The following is a 19,085-nucleotide window of genomic DNA, read 5'->3' as shown; positions in this document are numbered from 1 at the left end:
AGTTCGTGTCAATGCAGGCACTCAGATGCAAATGAGGAAATTCATACATGAGAGATTGGCCCAGTCACCCCAAACACACTGGCTTTTGGGGTTTGAGAGCCAGTCTGCTAAGGGGCATGACAAGAACGGAAGGGTGGGGAAACCAATGACTCCTGTGCCAGCCACATCAGTCCCAGCATAAGAGATTTGCCAGGTGAGACAGATGGACCAAGGAGATGGAGGAGCAGAGAGCCACCATATTCATCCTGCAATGCCATAAGGTATATCAGCCCTTAGTCTGTCTGACTGGAGCTGGGGCTTGGCTGGTGCCCGTAACCCACTCCCCATCCCCCCCGTGTGCTGAGTGCAGTTCACACACTGAGCCCCTTGATTGCCTCAGCCCATCTCCCAGGGCGGTGGGAGGCTTGTCACCCCATGGGGATCAGCAGGTGTCATCCTGCCTCCAAGTCATAGAGTTTAAGGCCAGAAGCGACCACCACATCCTCTAGTCTGATCTCCTGTGTGTCACAGTGCTTCCCAGAGCAACCCAGTCACCCTGTGAGGAGACTACATTCTCCTCCATACAACTGGCCAGGCCAGTGGACATAACACGGGGCAGATTCACTTCTCTTCTTGTTCAATCGATAAAGGCATCAGTTCAGCCAAGCTTAAGTCTCATTAGTGTTTGGGGCAAGAGTCTGCTCTTTTCTTCTGTGTCAGGTCAGCACCTTGCGCAATGAGCTACCACGATATCAACTATATTAGTAACAGCTTTTTTCTTAATAAAGGTGGACTTAAGAATGCTCTCAAGTTAAGCATATGCTTAAGTGCTTGGCTGAACTGGTGTCAATGAGAGGATTACACTCCTGCAATCTGGTACCCTCTAGCAGTATTAAGCTCACTACAGTTTTCAGGGGGCGGGGTGGGAGAATTAAATAAAAAGGCACCATTAAAAATACTTGAGATATTGGAATTTCTCTCAGACATTAAAAAAAAAAATACACTGCACTTACCTGGCTTCAGGTCAGCAGCCATCTGTAACCAGCATCTGTTTTGTTTAAATTTTACCTTTTAAACTTGCAGATATAGCGGTTCCGTTCCTTCTTCCTAACAGCCCCTGTGGGACAAGAGAAACAGCATGTTGTTGTTTTTTTCCCAGGTTTTTTATTAACAATCTGGATCCCTCAATAACTCCTCCCAAGAAGGATCCCTCAGTTGGAAAACACCCTCAGGATTTATCTTTTATACTTTGCTTTTACTCAAGTTCTCTCTCCCCCTAGTCATTGTGGGAGAAACCTTTGCTATGTAGTGCCACAGCTCATATGCACTGGTAAAAATGCTTCCCTTGCTAAAGTCAATGTGATCTTTCCCCCCATTATCATATCATATATCCTCACTTAAAAGGGAAAACAGCATTGTAAATCCTAAAAGAAGCCAACACATGGGCAGTATTTCAAAAGTGTCTGTGTTTTGGTATGTCTGGTAACTTTTATAACATGGAAGCTCTCAGGTGGCTGCCTAGAATCCTCGGTCTCGCAACTCACTTCACACAATTTGCAGGTATGAAAAATATCCTCATTAAAGAAGCATTTCAGGATACTTAGCTTAGGAGCTAACTACCTGGTTTGGGTGAATATCAAATTTTGCTAAATAGCTTAGCTTCTTCACTTACCATTCAGATTTATGCTTTTCTCATGTATATCCAGGCTTTAGTGACATTCTTCTTAACAGAGCATGAGGGGTACGGTTTCTATCATAGTATGAAGAAATATATATGTGTGTACATATACAGGTGCCTTGTATATAGGTAGAAATGATGTGCTATATTTATCAAAAACTTGAAAAGATTCCTTAAAAATCAAAATATTCACAGAAATTGTCAATTGCAGCTAAATTTCATTTGGGAAGAAACCTGAAATGAAGTGTTTTGATGGTGAAGTGTCCCATTTCAACCTTTTCAGAAGGGAATGTTTCAATGTTTCTTCTTGAACCAACTGTTCCAAATGAAATTCATTGGGTGTTTGTTTTGTTTTTTTTAAATATTAAAGAATGTTCTTTAAAAGTTTAAAGAAGGCCAAAATCAGATTTAAAATGTTTTGATTTCATTGTAATGAAATATTTTGAGCGATCCTCAAAGCCCTCATGTTTCAGTTTGGCTGTGCTTACATTAACATTTCCTTCCTTATTTAATCATGGACATCTGAAAGAGAATATAGGTGCTTCTTGGAGTCTCATTCGAACCCATATGAGACCAAAGAGGCTTCCACTGATGAGGGAGGGAGAGGAGATGCTTCTTGGGTTTAGAATTCTGTCTTCTTGGTTTCATTTAGAAGGAATCTCTCCTGAACTTGTGAGAGAAGAGGGGTAATATGAGAAACGGAGTCTGACATAGGGAGTGATTTAAATGACTACAGGTTTCTTATCATCCTCCTTGAAACTCTTATAAACATCTCTGGTTTTCACTGGAGAATACCAGTTTAATTCAAGCTAAACAGGGTTTGCTCTGAGCTTGCTCCAGTTTCCATCTCTCTAGTGGGAGGCTGGAAGACCTTTCACATTCTTCTGCCAAGTTTCCCTCTTCCAATTCCATCCTCCCTTTATAGTCCCTCAAGGTAGAACTACACAGAGCAACAATGTATGTGTTTCAAATTAGAAGTTAGAACTGTCAGCCTTATGGCATTTTCTGGAGTATTTCTCTTTCCAGGAACCTTGTTTCTCAGACTCTGTTGGGCTAGCAAACCACCTTTTATCCCTCAGAAAAAAGCTTCCACAGATTGAAATTTATTGGCTGACTTCAGCCTCTCTGGTGATCAGAATTTTCTTTCTACGCTGTTATTCTCAGGTATTGCTGCCCTCTTCCTATACCCCGGAGGGATAGGAGGGGGTGTTTGCTTTGAAAAAGCAATCAAAACATTTTTGCTGGAAAAGATTTTATCAGAAGGCTCAGAACTGAGAATAACAGCTTATGATAGAAAACTAATGTTTAATACGCATGTACTCCTATGCAACTCTCCTTCCTGCATATTTTAATCAATATGCATTTGTTTTAGTTTTTAAGTTTCTAAAGATTGTGGCAATCTAGTCATTAGTTCTTTCTGGACTGTATTATCTGTTTTCTCTGTTGATATACATTCTGGAATTGTGGGAGGAGGTGGTTTCTCAAAACTTAAAACCTCAAACTCCAAACTGGAACAAGAAAAGATTCCCTGGCCCTTTGAGATGAAAGCAGCCCAAGAGAAGGTGAAACTTGACAACCTTACAAGTCTGCTGCAGATGAATATTGCTGCTTTGTGACACTGAGGAGTCAAAAGAGGCACCTCATGGAAAAATGATTTCTCAGGATATAGGATGATTTTTCATCAGCTCTACTTCTACTGCTATGTCTGGGTGTCCTATGGTCACATTTTAAAAATATATGTAATAGTCATTTAAAGCTAGACTCTGGCCACACTTAGGACTATGAGGAGGTAAAAAAATTTCCTTCTTCCACTGCATGAGTAAACTTGTATCATGAGTAGCAATATCTTCAGTGTTGGGGTTTTGGTGAAACCACAGAAAGTTTCATCAACACTGGACATTTCCCACCAAAGTTTCCATTTTGATGAACAAGTCATTTTTTTTTAATCAGACCAACGTTTTGAAGGAAATACGTTGACTAGCTCTGCTGAGAGCTACCAAAGGAAATTGAGTTCACACTCACTGGATGTCATGGACAGCAGCCCAACCCAGACTCACCCACACCTACTAAATAGAACGTACCACAGAGTGACATTGCTGCAGTATGTAATGGGAGTTAAACCTCTTACATATTCATAAGAGCAGCAAAGAGTCCTGTGGCACCTTAGAGACTAACAGATGTATTGGAGCATGAGCTTTCGTGAGTGAATACCCACTTCGTCAGATGCATGTAGTGGAAATTTACAGGGGCAGATATATATATATATATATGCAAGCAAGAAGCAGGCTAGAGATAACGAGGTTAGTTCAATCAGGGAGGATGAGGCCCTCTTCTAGCAATTGAGGTGTGAAAACCAGAGAGGAGAAACTGCTTTTGTAGCTGGCAAGCCATTCACAGTCTTTGTTTAATCCTGAGCTGATGGTGTCAAATTTGCAGATGAACTGAAGCTCAGCCGTTTGTCTTTGAAGGTCTGGTCCTGAAGTTTTTTTGCTGCAGGATGGCTACCTTTAGATCTGCTATCACGTGTCCAGGGAGATTTAAGTGCTCTCTATAGGTTTTTGTATATTGCCATTTCTAATATTTGATTTGTGTCCATTTATCCTTTTCCGTAGGGACTGTCCAGTTTGGCCGATGTACATAGCAGAGGAGCATTGCTGGCATATGGATGGTGTATTTTCGTGGTGGACATGCAGGTGAATGAACCATGATGGTGTGGCTGATCTGGTTAGGGCCTGTGGATGTGTCTCTAGTATAGATATGGTGGGCAGAGCTGGCCATAGAGGTTTGTTTGCATGGATTGGTTCCTGAGTTAGACTTACTGTGGTGTGGTGTGCAGTTAGTGGTGAGAATATGCTTCAGGTTGGCAGGTTATCTGTGGGCGAGGACTGGCCTGCCACCCAAGGCCTGTGAAAGTGAGGGATCATTGTCCAGGATGGGTCGTAGATCCTTGATGATGCGTTGGAATGGTTTTAAGTGGGGACTGTATGTGATGGCCAGTGGAGTCCTGTTGTTTTCTTTCTTGGGTTTGTCTTGCAGTAGGAGGCTTCTGGGTACACATCTGGATTTGTTTCCTTATTTCCTCGTGCAGGTATTGTAGTTTTGAGAATGCTTGATGAAGATTTTGTAGGTGTTGGTCTCTGTCTGAGGGCTTGGAGGAGATGCAGTTGTATTCATGAGAGATCACTTTCCAGATTCATGGGAAATTTGTTTCTTACTAGTAACATTAGAATAGTACTAAGGACATTCCCTCCCTCACCTTCTCCTCCTCCCCCACGGTATGTCAACACTGCACACTAAGATCAGACTCTGACTCAGGTTTGAGCCCACCACCCGCTTCTGTCCACAAACAAACCAGTTTGACTCCAGTCACCAAGCACTCAGGACTTGGGTCTTAAGACTCTGCTCAGGGGTGGGTCAGAGTCCTGCTGCGACTTGAGTCCAAGCCCTGTCATTTTGCAATGTGGATACAGGTCAAGCTGCAGACTCAAATCAAAAAGTCTGCATAGCACAGCCTAGACACGTTAGCATGGCAGTGAGACCAGGGTCCAGCAATGGAAAACACAGGCTTAGAATGCAGCATGGATGCTCAGATGGAGGCTTGGAAGCACCAAGCCCATAAGTCCAGGTTCCAGAGACCGGGGCTCAGGGTACAGTGTAGACAGACCCACAGGGTGCTAATTAAATAATGTCAGGGTATTAGGATCTAGCACTGCAACTTAAGCCTAAGGTAATATCTGAAAGTCCACCCTTAGGCTGTTGTGGCTTATGGTGCTGTATGTAAAACTCACGAAGTATTTTAAGACCTCTACAATACTGAATGTAGGAAAAAAATAGCTGCTAAGTCTGAATTTCCCTGCTTTTAGGACAGAACACAACATTTTTAACAAATATAAACAACTTATTATTTTGCATAATACAACTTCATGCTTTCATCCCTTGACAAGATGTTCATTGTGTGCATTAACTGCCAGCTGTGAAATTGTCTGCCACTCCTTATAAAGAAAGGCAAGGAAAATTAAAAAAAAAAATAAAAAAATCAATGTTTATTCTGTACTTAGGCAAATTCACAGAACAGGAATCTCCTTCGATTCACATTGCTGGAGAAATGAATCTTTTTATGGGCTCTCCGCACAGAGGCAGCATTCACTCATCATGGCATAGCCAGGGGCGGCTCCAGACCCCAGCACACCAAATGCGTGCTTGGGGCGACATGCCGCAGGGGGCGCTCTGCTGGTCGCCGGGATGGCATGCCTGCGGAGGGTCCTCTGGTCCCGCTGCTCTGGTGGACCTCCTGCAGGCGTGCCTGTGGAGGGTCCGCTGGTGCCTGCGGAAGGTCCACCAGAGCCTGCGGGACCGCTGAGCGACAGAGCCCCCCCGCCTCCCCCCTGTGGCATGACGCCGTGGTTGGGGAGGTGAAATGTCTAGAGCCGCCCCTGGGCATAGCAAGTATCTGCCTGTTACTGAAAGCCCAGACTCCTTTATACATCTCTTGCACTTGTTTGAAGTGTAACAATGCTTGACAGTTCAGTGAGGTAGGGGGTCTTTACTTTTTTCCATTAAAAGAAAAAACAACTAACAAACACCTATAATTGCATCTCATTTAATTCTGAGGACAGTTTGTTGGGATAACAAATGGATTTAGCCCTTGTTGTCAAACAGGGCCAAAAATCCCATACTGATGAATGGTGTTATTGAAATCAGAGAATGACTAGGCCACATTTTGCTGAAACTCTTCTTCAGCCAGGCCTGCATATTAAGCAACAGTTGGCGCTGAGCTCTCCCATTCTACTCTATATGGCGTTTAAAGGATTATTTAGTCTATTCTGTAACTATAGTTTGTTCCCCTGGACTCCAGTCAGGGAATGTCAAAGGGGCTTATCCTCGTTCTTGCCAGACACCCTTATCTTCCCCGATACTGACCAATAGATGAGCCGGTCATAGCATTAAACACTTTGATAGTGACAAGTTCCCCCACATTGTGATGACAGAACAAGGAGTTGAAAAAAGAACGGAGGTGTACGGTTTGGAGCTAAATGTAAAGCCACAGGGATATGAACCTAGAAGTGGGCACTTAACCAAGTGGGGTGTCTCATTCACTTGTTACATCATGTCTTATAGGCATTGACCCTTCAATTTAGAAAGCACCCACAGTCCCTTGCACCCAAACATTGTAAGTTTTAGAGTTGTGGTTTAGAATGTAAGTTCTTCAGGGCAGAAACTGTCTTTCCTATACAGATACGTGTACAGCACTTCCTCTATCTGCTTGAGGCTCCTTGGTGCTTCCACAATATAAAGGTCGAACAAATAAATAATAATATTAAGAGTAACAGAGAGAGCAATTATAGGCCTGATTCATCACTGAGATACTCGATTTTTACACAGATGTAACCCTATCAATTTCACTAGAGACCACAAACTAGAGGAATGCAATAGTGAAACAGGGACAGAAAGGTCAGCTATGACTGAGGAACAATAACACCTTAGTTCAATAAGAGCAGAGCTGTATGCAGTCATAATCTAACAACTCTTGGTTAGCACTTTTCATCAGTGGATCTCAAAGCATGTCACAATCTTTAATGGTTTTATTCCCTCCACACCCCTGTGAGCTAAGAGACAATCATCAATCATCCAGCACACTTAGCCATCTATGCCATCAGGTAAAACATACATTCCGCTTATTAATCCAGAGGACATGATGCTCTTTCTAGCTGGCCTTTTCCAAATTCTCCCTTTCACCAGTGTCATACCATCATTCCCACTTCTATTGCCAGAGTTCCGAGCATGCGGAAAGGATTGTTAATGAACTGCTCACACCGGAATCCTGGAGTCAGTTACCAAAATGCAGATTGGTAAATGGAGATGTTGTATTGTCCCTGTTTACTAGTCTCATTTCAACTCCCTTAGAAAAGTGGGATTTAATGAACTCTGAGGAGTAACTGAGTTACAAAGAGATAAAAATTTTGCTCTCCCTTAGACTCAAAACCCTCTCAGTGATATCAGATTTCGTCCCCATTTTATGGCAATGAATCCCTCTTCTATGACACTGCCACTCTTCAACGCTATAAAACATGCCAGGAAAGGGGCAGGGGGGGGAAGACCTATCATTGCCCTATTTGTTTAAAATAACAGACCAGCATGTGGGACACTGCGGTTTCTCTAATCACTTCCATCCGTGCAAGATGAATTGAAATCCACATCTGTCCTGTAAGTTCTACTCTCCCGGGACAGGACACTGACTTTTGAGTCATACACCAAGACCTGATGCTGATTTATTACACAAACTGCATCATCAGAACACGGTCACGCTGCCCATGTGCTAACAGGCATCCTTTTTTAGAGCAAAAGGTGCCGCAATGATGCATTACTCACCCCGATCTGTCCAAGAGCGGGCTTAGTTTAATAAGCATTCTGACTGATGCTGGCAGGCCAGATGCCAGCTCCTGCGAAGGCTGCAGGCATTAGCTAAGAACTGACAAACTCACAGCTAGAGACCAGACCAATTCATGTATGTGTCAGTGTTGCTCAGAATAGGTATTTGTCTTATAAGACTATATGTGGTGTTTAGAGTCTATAGAACATTTATAAGTTGCTACATGCATTCATCTTATATGTAATGTCTGTATTCCACACTAAAAGGAAATATGGATGTTTTGCTCTATAGCTTTGAAAATGTTTGCTCTAAACTTGTGAACCCAGATGGGAAGAGTGTTTCCTCCCCATCTCCCCCCTCCCTACCCGCCCTGCTCCTTCAGAAGAACCATAAAAATCAGATGGGCCACCAAGGAACATGGCAATACCGAGGATCAGTTAATGGCCCTATCACACCTTGGAAATGCTATGTGCAAGGAAGCTCCTCCTATGGCCTTGGAGGCTGAATGAAGGAAATGAAACAAAAACAGGAAATTTTTCCATCCACTTTGTTGTTTGAACTCTCACAAGACCAGAGACACCAAATTGAAGGCAGAGATCCCCAGGGGCTACCTCCTGGGTCTGTCCTGATACGACAAGATCACTACAACTCTGTCACTCTTAGGATTTAGATTGCACTCGTTTGTGTGTATCTGTTCGCATGCTTTAACCAGAAAATAACTCTCCTATTTCTTTTCCTAGTTCATCAACCTTTACATAGTTCATTACAGGATTGGCCACAGATGTTGTCTTTGGTGTAAGATCTAGGGTACCAACTGATTTGGGGTCAGTGACTGGTCTCTTGGGACTGGAAGCAACCTGAATGTGGTGTGATCTTTGGTGCAAGTGACCACTGATCACTAAGTCCAGTTTGTCTGGGTGGCAAGATAGAGTAAAGAGTCTAAGGGGACTGTCTGTGACTCTGTGGTAAGACTGTTACAGTGATCATAGAATCACAGAATACTAGGGTTGGAAGGGATCTCAGGAGGTATCTAGTCCAACCCCCTGCTCACTCCCAATCCCAAAGTTCACTTTTGTTACTGGCTTGGCAAGATCTAATCATGGAACATACCCACAGTGTGGTGATATCGACCCTGTTTTTGACAGCCTGCCCTGAGGTAGGCACTGATGGTCGTGAGCCCCTCCAGACAGTGAGACACTGACATTGTCCTATCAGAGTACCTGCATCCGGATGCAATGCCCTGGATGCTTGTTTTGTCCAGTATCTGATGGGGAGGAAACAACTCCCTTGAATGTCTGGCATACAAAGATAACATTGTGCACCATCATTTATGGATGAATGAGATCACACTTTTAGATCCTAAACTTTGATTGGATAAAGCATCTCATTTCTGTTCTACACTTTTACAGCCTCTCTCTGCACTGTCAATTTTCTCTCTCGCATGCAATGAAGAAATGTTAGTGGCATACAGTAAACATCCCCTCTGAATGTAAAAGTGAACAAACACAGCCCCATAAAAATAACATTTCAATATATAATATTTACTGCCTTGTCTTAAATATCAGCTCTGTTGCTGTTGATTGATAGTGTCACTGTACCAGGAAATAAACACTGATGCCCCCAGGTTTTCGTGGAATTAGGTTCCTTTCAGGTTATTTATTTTACCAGCTCTGCTACAATGAACAAACTAAAGCCATCCAGAATAGCCCATGAGTTATTTCTTTTCTTTCTAACTTACCTCTTTGGGGACATCTCATAAAGGGACATGTTCCCTCTTCCTCTCACCACACATCCGAGCTTTGCGGCTGGACAGATCTAGGCAGATCAAAGTCTTGAAGGGCTAGTTAACCCAGATCCTCAAAGGTATTTAGGGACCGAAATCCCATTGATTTCCACTGGAGTTAGGCACCTAATTACCTTTGGGGATCTGGGCCCATGTCCCTTCAAGTTTCTGTTTAGGCTGAACTTGGATTGCAGGCCTGCACAAGGAAGCCAGCACTCCCTATTGACTCATGTGCAAGCTGGAGTAAGCAGGTGCTGCAGTCCTGATTACTACCTCCCAGAGAAAGGAGAGTGGAGGGGGCAGGCAGTATGCAGAGTCTTTTCTTTGCTGTGACTCACTGGCCACCACAACAGAGCTGCCGTTGGGGCATTGTCAGAATTTTCTGGTGGTACAGGTCAGCTACAGATTATTAACCCCATAAGGGAAGAAGTGAGGAAGCAGACAGGCTCTAACACTGGATTTGGGGAGATCCTGTTACGTGGATAATGGGAACTTTCACAGTTGCATTAAACAGTAATAAAAATAAACTTAGATTGGATATAAACCACCGTGTTTCAGGGCATAAGCCAACAGGAGTCGGGAAGAAACTTCTCCTATATCAGGTTATTCCATAACTGTGTGCTACAGGGTTTCTTGCATCTTCCTCTGAAGCATCTGGTATTGGTTGCTACTGGAAACAGGATGCTGAGCTAAATGAACCACTAGTCTGATCTGGAATGGCAATCACATGTTTCCACTAGGCTCAACTCCCAGCTGATGGCACCTCCCTCAGCTACCGCCGAACCCTGGTTGGGAATTAGCAGCAGAGGCCTTTGGCTGTTGTGTGCTGGCCTGGTGGGGCCTGATATGGCAAATCATCCCCTGCATGGAGCATCAGCAGACATCGCCCCCCCTCTATTATCCAGTGAAACCTTCCACGGTCTGCCCAGGAAAAGGAACTAGAGCTGGTCAGAAGCTTGTCCAGGAAAATTTCATTGTTAACAAAAATGAGGTTTTGTTGAAAACACAATTTTTGTGGGGGGGGAAAAATCATTTTGACCTATATGTATATTCAATGTAAAACATTTTCACCAGGGTCAAGAATAAACCACTTCCTGCCTTGCTCTGCGATTAGCTGGAGGCTGATGGGACACAGCAGGAAGAAAGCTATGTACAGCCCGATGGCTGAATCATGCAGCCCTTCTCCTTTGTCTCCCTCCTTTCCTAAAATTATAACATGTATTTTGAGCACCGATTGGATGTCACTCACCCTCCATGTTCACAGTGTCTTTTGCGTCCTTTTAAAGGCTGGATCCTCAGCTGGTATAAATCAGTGTAGTTCTGCTGAAGTCACCCGCTGAGGATCAGGCCCCTGATGATCAGAGTTCCCATTTGTTAAATGCAGTACTGTTATTGTTAAGAGGGTCTGGCTGGAAATGATGCTATTTACTAGAAGATCTGTGTCCCCATTTGGTCGTCTGCTTACAGTCATGTTATTTGATCAGTAGAAAGGTCGCCGCAGTTTGCACTTTTGATGCAGACAGCCTGCTGTTTGCATGGGTAGCCAATAATACCAGTCTTGTCTGTGTTTTTCTCCTTAATGATGCAGCTCTCTCCATCCGTTCCCATACACTGGCTAGCTGGCTACATCTGATTTCAAGGTCACACAACTGGGCGGTGGCCAATGCTTTCCCCAGACTTTTATATGGTCTCAGCATTCCTCCGTCCCTGTCATCCGCGCCAGCCAGCCTCATTCAGTCTTGCTCCCCAGGCATCAGACCAACCACAGAATAGGCATTTTAGGGGTAGATCTCCACCAAGGGTCAGCTTTAAATGGGACTAAAATCAAATCGGCCATGATTTCCCAATCCACAAGGGTCCAGGTTAGCCACAAAGCCACTTGCAATTCAGCTCCCTATATTCTGAGACTAAAATAAACCAGAAAACTAATCGGTGGCATGTTTATGCAGCATAAAAATAAACTTTCTGTAACTGTTCAGCTCCAAACATAGCTATTGAGCAAATATTTTTCCTGTTCCCTTTAGAACACCAATTCCTCGTTCGCTTGAATGCAAAAGAATGTTATAGTGACGGGAGAGTACACTGGCAAAACGATTGCATCCAAGCCTCTGGAGAATAGACTCCAGCGTCAGGCCATTTTTGATGGATGGCTCAATTTCAGCCAGAGGAGAGTTTGACAAATTGGTCATTTCATCCCAGACAAGTCTACAAAGACTCAGCAATAATGCCACCTGCGTGGGGTCCAGGAGTAAAAACCTGCTCATTTTACAGCACTGAAGGGTCTGGCCTACTGGGTTCACTGAATCTGGGTGCAGTTTACATCAGCTGAGGAACTGGCCATGGACTTCAGTGAAGCTATGCTGGTTTGCACCACCTGAGAATCTGAGCTTCTGTATATGGGGAAGGACTGCCTCTGCTCCAAGAAACCCATATGGAACTATTGCTTACAAAAGTTGTCCTCCAGTGATGGAGATGTAGCTAGGAAAATATATTGGGGGATTTTTTTACAATTGGATTTTTAACTTTTATATTCCACTTCCTTCTTTCCTTTTGATCCGATTCTTAATTCACCTGGAATTTACTCAGGCTAGTCCATTGGGGAGGATTCCCAAAGGTATTTAAGCACCTAACTCCCACCAAAATCAGTAGGAATTAGGCATCTAAATACCTTTGGGAATCTCACCCTTAGAGCTCAACTGTCTTTGTGCAATCCAGCCTGGATAAGGGGGTAGTATGTTGTCACACTGCCCCAGGAGCAGAGCCCATTTCAGAGCACGGTTCTTCATATATTTGCCCATTGTACATAATGGCTGAGAATTTCAAAGACACCTAATGGGGACAGAGACGTGAGGAAGCCAAATCTCCTTGAAAATCATTGGGCACCCAACTCCCATTGTCTCCTTTGAAAGTCCCAGCTTCAATCCAGGGTTTCACAAATCTTTACGGGAAATATATTTGTTGTGGTTATGTGCTAAGCATGAGGCACACACTAAATATCCTCCTGCTACCTCCTTGCCCAGGGCTGGAATCCATTGGCAACGAGCTCTACAATGACAGACACAACTATCCTTTCAGGCCTTGCAATACTCATGGCCGTGAGGCCTCCCTGACTTGAGAGCACCATACATGTAAAGGGTCATTTGAGTTCTTCCTTTTTTTTAAAACAAATTTCCAGTCCTCCTTCTGGGGCAATTAGCCTTAAAAAAGGAAACCACTTGTAGGGGACCATGGAAGATTTTGTTATGGCCTAGCTAGGGCTTTTCGCTTTCTCGGGGCAGGTTATTATAGGACACAGCCTGCCAGTATATTCCGCTTCTAACCAGTTAGAACTGCCCTGTGTGGGAAGCCCCTGTATTTAGGAGGAACTGCAAAAAGCCCCTGGCCGTAGGCCAAGGGGGCGGTCATTGCTGCTGGAAAGCCCCAAGTTGCCTATGCATGAGCTGCTTTGCATAGTGTTAGCATAATAGTATAATTGCCGCAGGGTGTTGACCCTGCCCTTGGACTCAGTACCAGGCTGAGCTTTCGTGCGCTGGGTTCCCCGTCCTCATGACAGCAACGCTCGGAGTCCCCGTTGCGGGTGTGTCACTTTTATCTTCATTAAAGCCAAATAACTCATTCTTGCAGAGCACTCTGGGTGGGCCCGTAAGTGCCCAGGCACACAACTTTTGGCTGAGCGAGCAGAGTGCTCTGGAAGACGATGCCTTTTTGGCCGAAGGTAGGGGAAGTAGGGAAGCCGTCGCTGTCCCTACAGCGCATACCCGGGTGGCCCCAGACGGATCCCTGGGGGCCGGTAGCGCGGGTTCTGGCAGGGTGGACTGCCCCTGCCAAGTGGCTGGATTTCCAGCAGGTGGCTGGATTTACTCCTGCACAGCTGACGGAGGCCTTACAGTGATTGCGGGTGAACCAGCTTTCTGGGACGGAACGGCAAGCCATGGGGGAGCTTGGGTGTCTCCTCCTGACCGCCCTCCAGGCCCAGGATGAGGAGGTGCTCCGCTTGCAGCGGGCCCTGGAAAGAAAAACGCTGGAGTGCGCGGCCCGGGCGGAGGCTCATGCCGTGGCCTAGGCAGTAGTCACCTCCCACGCGGAGCGTGCCCAGGAGCTGACGAAGCGCTGTGAAGTTTTAGTGGCCTGGGATGCCAATAAACGGTGACTCAAAGTCGGGCGGCGGCCGGTGACCACAGCCCAGGTCCGTGCTATGACAGCCGCCCCCTTCTGGGACCCGGAGGCCTGGGATGGTAACATTTGGGGCTCGTCCTCCTCCTCAGAGGAGGAGGAGGATGAGCCGAGGCTTGCGGTGATGCACTCCCAGCCTGTACGGGAGCTCAGAGTCGAGGGCGGCCAGTTGCAACCAGAAATCATTCAAACCTTCAAGACGAGTGAGTTGCAGAAAATCGTAAAGACTTTCCGCCAGGAACCCAGGGAAGGCGTCCTGCACTCGCTGGTCAGAGTCTGGGACAAAGCGGGAAATACGATGCTGCTCCTTCGGTATGTGTTATAAGCATAAGTCCCAATTCTGAACCTTAGCGTCCAAAATGTGGGTGCCTGCATGAAACCTCCAAGCTTAATTACCAGCTTAGATCTGATAGCGCTGCCACCAGCCAGATTCCAGTGTCTGGCGCACTCTGGTCTCCCCAAAACCTTCCCTGGGGGACCCCAAGACTCAGATGCCCTGAGTCTACAACAAAGGGAAATAACCCCCTCCCCTTGTCTCCTCTTTATTTCCTCCCAGGCTTCCCCTCCCTGGATGGCCCTGGACGATCACCCTATTTCAATTCCTTGAAATGCAAAACAGAGAGATCCAGTTTCTTTCACCCTCAGTCAGAGTCCCTGCAAAGGTAAGCTTTGCAACTCTGACACAAAGAGATTTCCCCCTCCCAGTCTTTCCCTGAGAGAGACCGTAACCCTGGCACAGAGATTCCTATCCCCCTGAGCCTCAACTAGAAAAGAAAATCCAACAAGTTTTAAAAAGAAAGCTTTATATAAAAAGAAAGAAAAAGACATAAAAATGGTCTCTGTATCAAGGTCGACAATATACAGGGTCAATTGCTTAAAAGAAAAATGAATAAACAGCCTTATCCAAAAAGATATACAATTTAAAACATTCCAGCAAACTACACACATGTAAATACAAAAACAATATAAAAACCTATTGTCTTCTACCTTTGAACTAACACTTGGAAACAGAAGATTAGAAAATCTGAAGGTAGAGAGATCCTCTCTCAGAGCAGAGAGAGCACTAGAGCAGAGACACAGACAAAGAACACACACCCAAAAATTCCCTCCCTGAGCTTTGAAAAATTCGGTTTCCTGATTGGTCCTCTGGTCAGGTGTGTGTGTTTCCCTTTGTTAACCCTTTACAGGTAAAAGAAACATTAACCCTTAGCTATCTGTTTATGACAGTATGAGCTGCAACAGTTGGGTGTCCTGGCACACGACTCACAGGTACGTGCGCAAATGGCCAACCCCCAGCCCCTGGGGATGGGAATGAGAAATCACCCTGCCTATACCGCTGGTTAACAGCAGCCGTGGGCTCGGCCTACCCATCGGTGGGTGAATTGGAGGCACAAGTGAGCTCCTGGAAGACAGTCGCAGATGGGGTACAGAAACTGTGTCAGTTGGGGATGGTCTGGGCTGTAGAGACGTGTGGTACGGATGGGCCAGACAACATGCTAGTTACAAAGTCCATCAAAGCTACCCTATTGCGCTCAGCCCCAGAGGAGTTGAAGCCCTCACTCCTGGCAGTTGTTATGACAGCGGATGGGCGAGTCAGAGAGTTGGCATCCACCCTTATGCAATTGGATACTGCCTTGGCCGCGGCACGGCCTAAGGCCATCCGGGCTGCAAAGGGGCAACAAAGCAAGGAACAGGTCGGCGGGGAACAGGAGAAGGGAGAACTGCTGGTGCCATGGAGAGTCTTGTGGTCAGATCTCTTACAGGTGGGAGTCTCCCGAGAGGAAATCAACGGAAAGCCAACAGCGGACTTGTACAAGCGATGGATGCAGCTGCCCGCCGCGAAGCGAAGTATTGGAAGTGAGGGGAAGAAGAACGTGGAGCAAAACAAGCCAGCAGAGCCCTCCACTTCACCCGCGGAGAGGCAGCTGCTGCGCCCTTACTGAGGGCGGGGTGGGTCCTCTGTTCCGTGTGTGGCCGCAGCCACCTACGGAAGGGAGGCAGGGGACCAACGCCCCTACATACCCTTAAGGATCCGCTGGCCGAGGGCAGGCGTCCAACATGTCCTGGCGCTCCTGGATACCTGTGCCGAAGTCACGATCTTGCATTCTGCACAGACCCAGGGCTGAGCCATACTGGTGAAGGGCCTGGGAGGCGCTGAGACCCCGGAGTATGAGGTCATGATCACCTTGACCCTGGGGAAAGCCCCTCCGTTCCAGGCCACAATCCTGGTGGCTGCCATTGGAGAATACATCTTGGGTATCGACGTCCTACGAGGCCGTTCAGTAAACACGCAGTATGGCCTTTTCGCCTTCGGCCACCCCCAGTATGTAAGTGAGGCGCAGGTGCGAGAGGTGCGGACGTTAACCATCCTGCGGGGCTCCCCGCGTTGGGAGCATGTGGTGTTTCCCCTCCCAATGACTGTAGTCTCTAAAAAGCAATACCATCTCCCGGGGGGGTGGAGGAAAAAATTACCCAGATGATTAATGCTCTGCTAGAGGCCAAGGTTATCCGGCCCACTTTGAGTCCTTACAACAGTCTCATCTGGCCCGTACGGAAACCGGATGGGACATGGCGCATAACGGTAAACTACTGGGAGCTAATAAAGTGACCTCCCCGCTGACGGCTGTTGTACCGGACACGGTCACCTTGGTCAAGAATATTGCAGCTGCAGCCCAACTGTGGCACACTGTTCTCAACTTGGCAAATCCTTTTTTCTCTATCGCCATTGCCCCGAGTAGTCAAGAACAGTTTGCTTTCTCATGGCAAGAGGGCCAATATACCTTTTGCGTGCTACCACAGGGTTGGAAGCACTCCCCGACCATATGCCACCAGCTGGTCAGCGCTGATTTGGCCCGGATACTGTGACCACTACAGACCCGCCATTATCACTATATCGATGACGTTATGGTATCTGGTCCCTCCCGCGAGGTGGTGGCGGACACCTTACATGCCGCTGTAAAGGGCCTGGAGGCGCGGGGCTGGAGTCTGGATCCGCAGAAGATACTGGGCCTTGCCCAGATGATGGTCTTCTTGGGCATTCTTTGGGCGGGACCGGAGCGGCAAATTCCTCAGAAAGTGCGGCAAACTGTGCAAGGCTATCCCATGCCCCAGACAAAGAGGAAGTTATAGGCTTTCCTTGGCCTGCTTGGGTTTTGGCGTGCTTTCATTCCCCACCTTGCTTTTCTTATGCAGCCACTACAAGCCTTAGTGCGGAAGGTGGCACCCTGGCAGTGGACGCATGGTCATCAGACTGCCTTTGAGCTGTGCAAGGACGCTCTGCTGACGCACGCTTGGCTTCATGCCCCACAGCCAGGTGTCCCATTTGAGCTGGAGGTCACCACAGTGGCGGATGTGGCCTCCTGGGGGCTCTGGCAGCCAGTAGAGGTGCAGCAAAAAGAACCCATTGGCTTTTGGTCCCTGACCTTGAAGGGGGCGGAGCCCAGCTACGCCCCCCTAAAGAAACAAATCCTGGCAGTGGTATGGGCGTTGCAAGATACAGAGCGTGTGACCAGCCCTACGCCAGTGGTGGTGCGTACGCCCATCCCCCTAGGGCGCTGGGTGTGGGAAGACTCCACCCAAATGCAGACTGGAGTCGCTCAGAATGCCACCCACTTTAAGTGGAAGCATTACTTACAACAGCGTATGTTGTTAGACTGACCCTCTATCTCCTTCCCCCATTCCGTTTTGCTGGGGGTGATTACTTTTAAGTATGCACCCTCCCTCACGGACGAGCTACCACCGGTGGAGAACCCTGTGCCCCCTTCTCCAGTAGGATAGGCCCCCCACATGGACCAGCTGTCCGTTGAGGAATGGGAATATGCCTGGCTCACTGATGGATCGGCGGCCTACACCGCCCAAGGGACTCGCCAATGGAGGGCAATAGCATACGCCCCCTATGCGAACGTGGTGGCTATGGCATGGAGCACAGCCGGCTCCAGCCAGTGGGCTGAGCTGAGGGCTGCCACCCTGGCCATTGCGGACTCCCTGCCATGGGCGTATCTCTATACAGACAGTTGGGTTCTGTACAAGGGCCTCCGGACCTGGGTGACTGCTTGGAAGGCCAAGGAGCGGGAATTGGCAGGCCGGCCCCCGTGGGGAGCCGCACTGTGGCAACAACTCCTCCACTATGCCCTACAAGCCACCCTGGCTGTGCGACATGTGGATGCCCATACAAAAGCCCAAACCGAGGAGGCTCATTGGAACGCCGCAGCCAACAACATGGCCCGAGGGGAGGTCGTCCAGTTGGCCAAGCACTACCATGTGGAAGGAGGCCATCGCGGAGTCCATGCAACACAGTACGCGGCCTTACGCCAAGGCACTGCTCTACCCTTGTCAGCCAGTCGTACGGCCTGGGCGAGGTGCCCAACTTGCTCCCGTTTGGCGCCCATTGCCCTGCCAGGACCCGCCGGTCGCATCTACTGAGCTACGGGCCCTTGCCAAGACTGGCAGGTCGATTATATAGGCCCTCTGCTGCAGGAGCGGCGCTGGCAATATGTTTTTATGGCTTACACCAGCTTGCTGTTTGTACACCAGCTTGCTGTTTGTACACCCGAGTACCACAGCAGCAGCGACAACTATGCTGACAGCTCTGCAACAGCTGTGTTCCCGCTACAGAACCCCACGTACCGTGCAGAGTGATCAGGGGACTCACTTTACAGCTCAATCGGTTCGGACCCGGGCTGCCGACGTTGCCATAAACTGGCACTTCCACCTCCCCTACACACCAACAGCAAGTGGCCTTATAGAGTGTCTAAACGGGTTGCTAAAAGATCAAATCCGTCGCCTCACGCTGTGATGGAGTAGGGGCTGTCTGTGTGGGGTATGGGAGAGCAGGGGAGGACTTTAGGGGATGGACGATACCGGAGCCTGTAACCTGAGCTATGTAAGGGAGCGGAAAGGTCAACTCCTTTGCCGGGGAAGGAGCACAAAGGAAGGGAGTGGGAGGAGGGAAGTAGTTTTGAGTTTGGGTTTGGGGCTGTGTGGGCAGAATTCAGGGTATCCTAGCTAGGATCCAAGCACCCCGAAAGCCCAGAAGGACTCAATTGAGGGGTCCTGACTGTGCCTGGAAGCTCTTCTGTAACCTGTGTTTCTGTTGTCCAATA

At 47.4% G+C, this 19,085-nt stretch overlaps 1 protein-coding gene across 1 annotated transcript in view; it reads right to left on the bottom strand.

Annotated features, from left to right (window-relative positions):
- Positions 1–1,009: 1,009 nt before the first annotated feature.
- Positions 1,010–19,085, bottom strand: part of EPHA5 (EPH receptor A5) — a 404,174-nt gene continuing 386,098 nt past the window's right edge. The window contains exon 18 of the mRNA XM_032805223.2: positions 1,010–1,096. Coding sequence (XP_032661114.1) covers positions 1,087–1,096 — 10 coding nt within the window. The 3' untranslated portion in view covers positions 1,010–1,086. The remainder of the gene's footprint in view (positions 1,097–19,085) is intronic.

Source organism: Chelonoidis abingdonii, chromosome 5, assembly GCF_003597395.2.
Source record: "Chelonoidis abingdonii isolate Lonesome George chromosome 5, CheloAbing_2.0, whole genome shotgun sequence".
In the NCBI taxonomy this organism is placed as follows: Eukaryota; Metazoa; Chordata; order Testudines; family Testudinidae; genus Chelonoidis; species Chelonoidis abingdonii.
The sequence above is the reverse complement of the archived record's forward strand: the minus strand, read 5'-3'. Positions and strand labels throughout refer to the sequence as shown.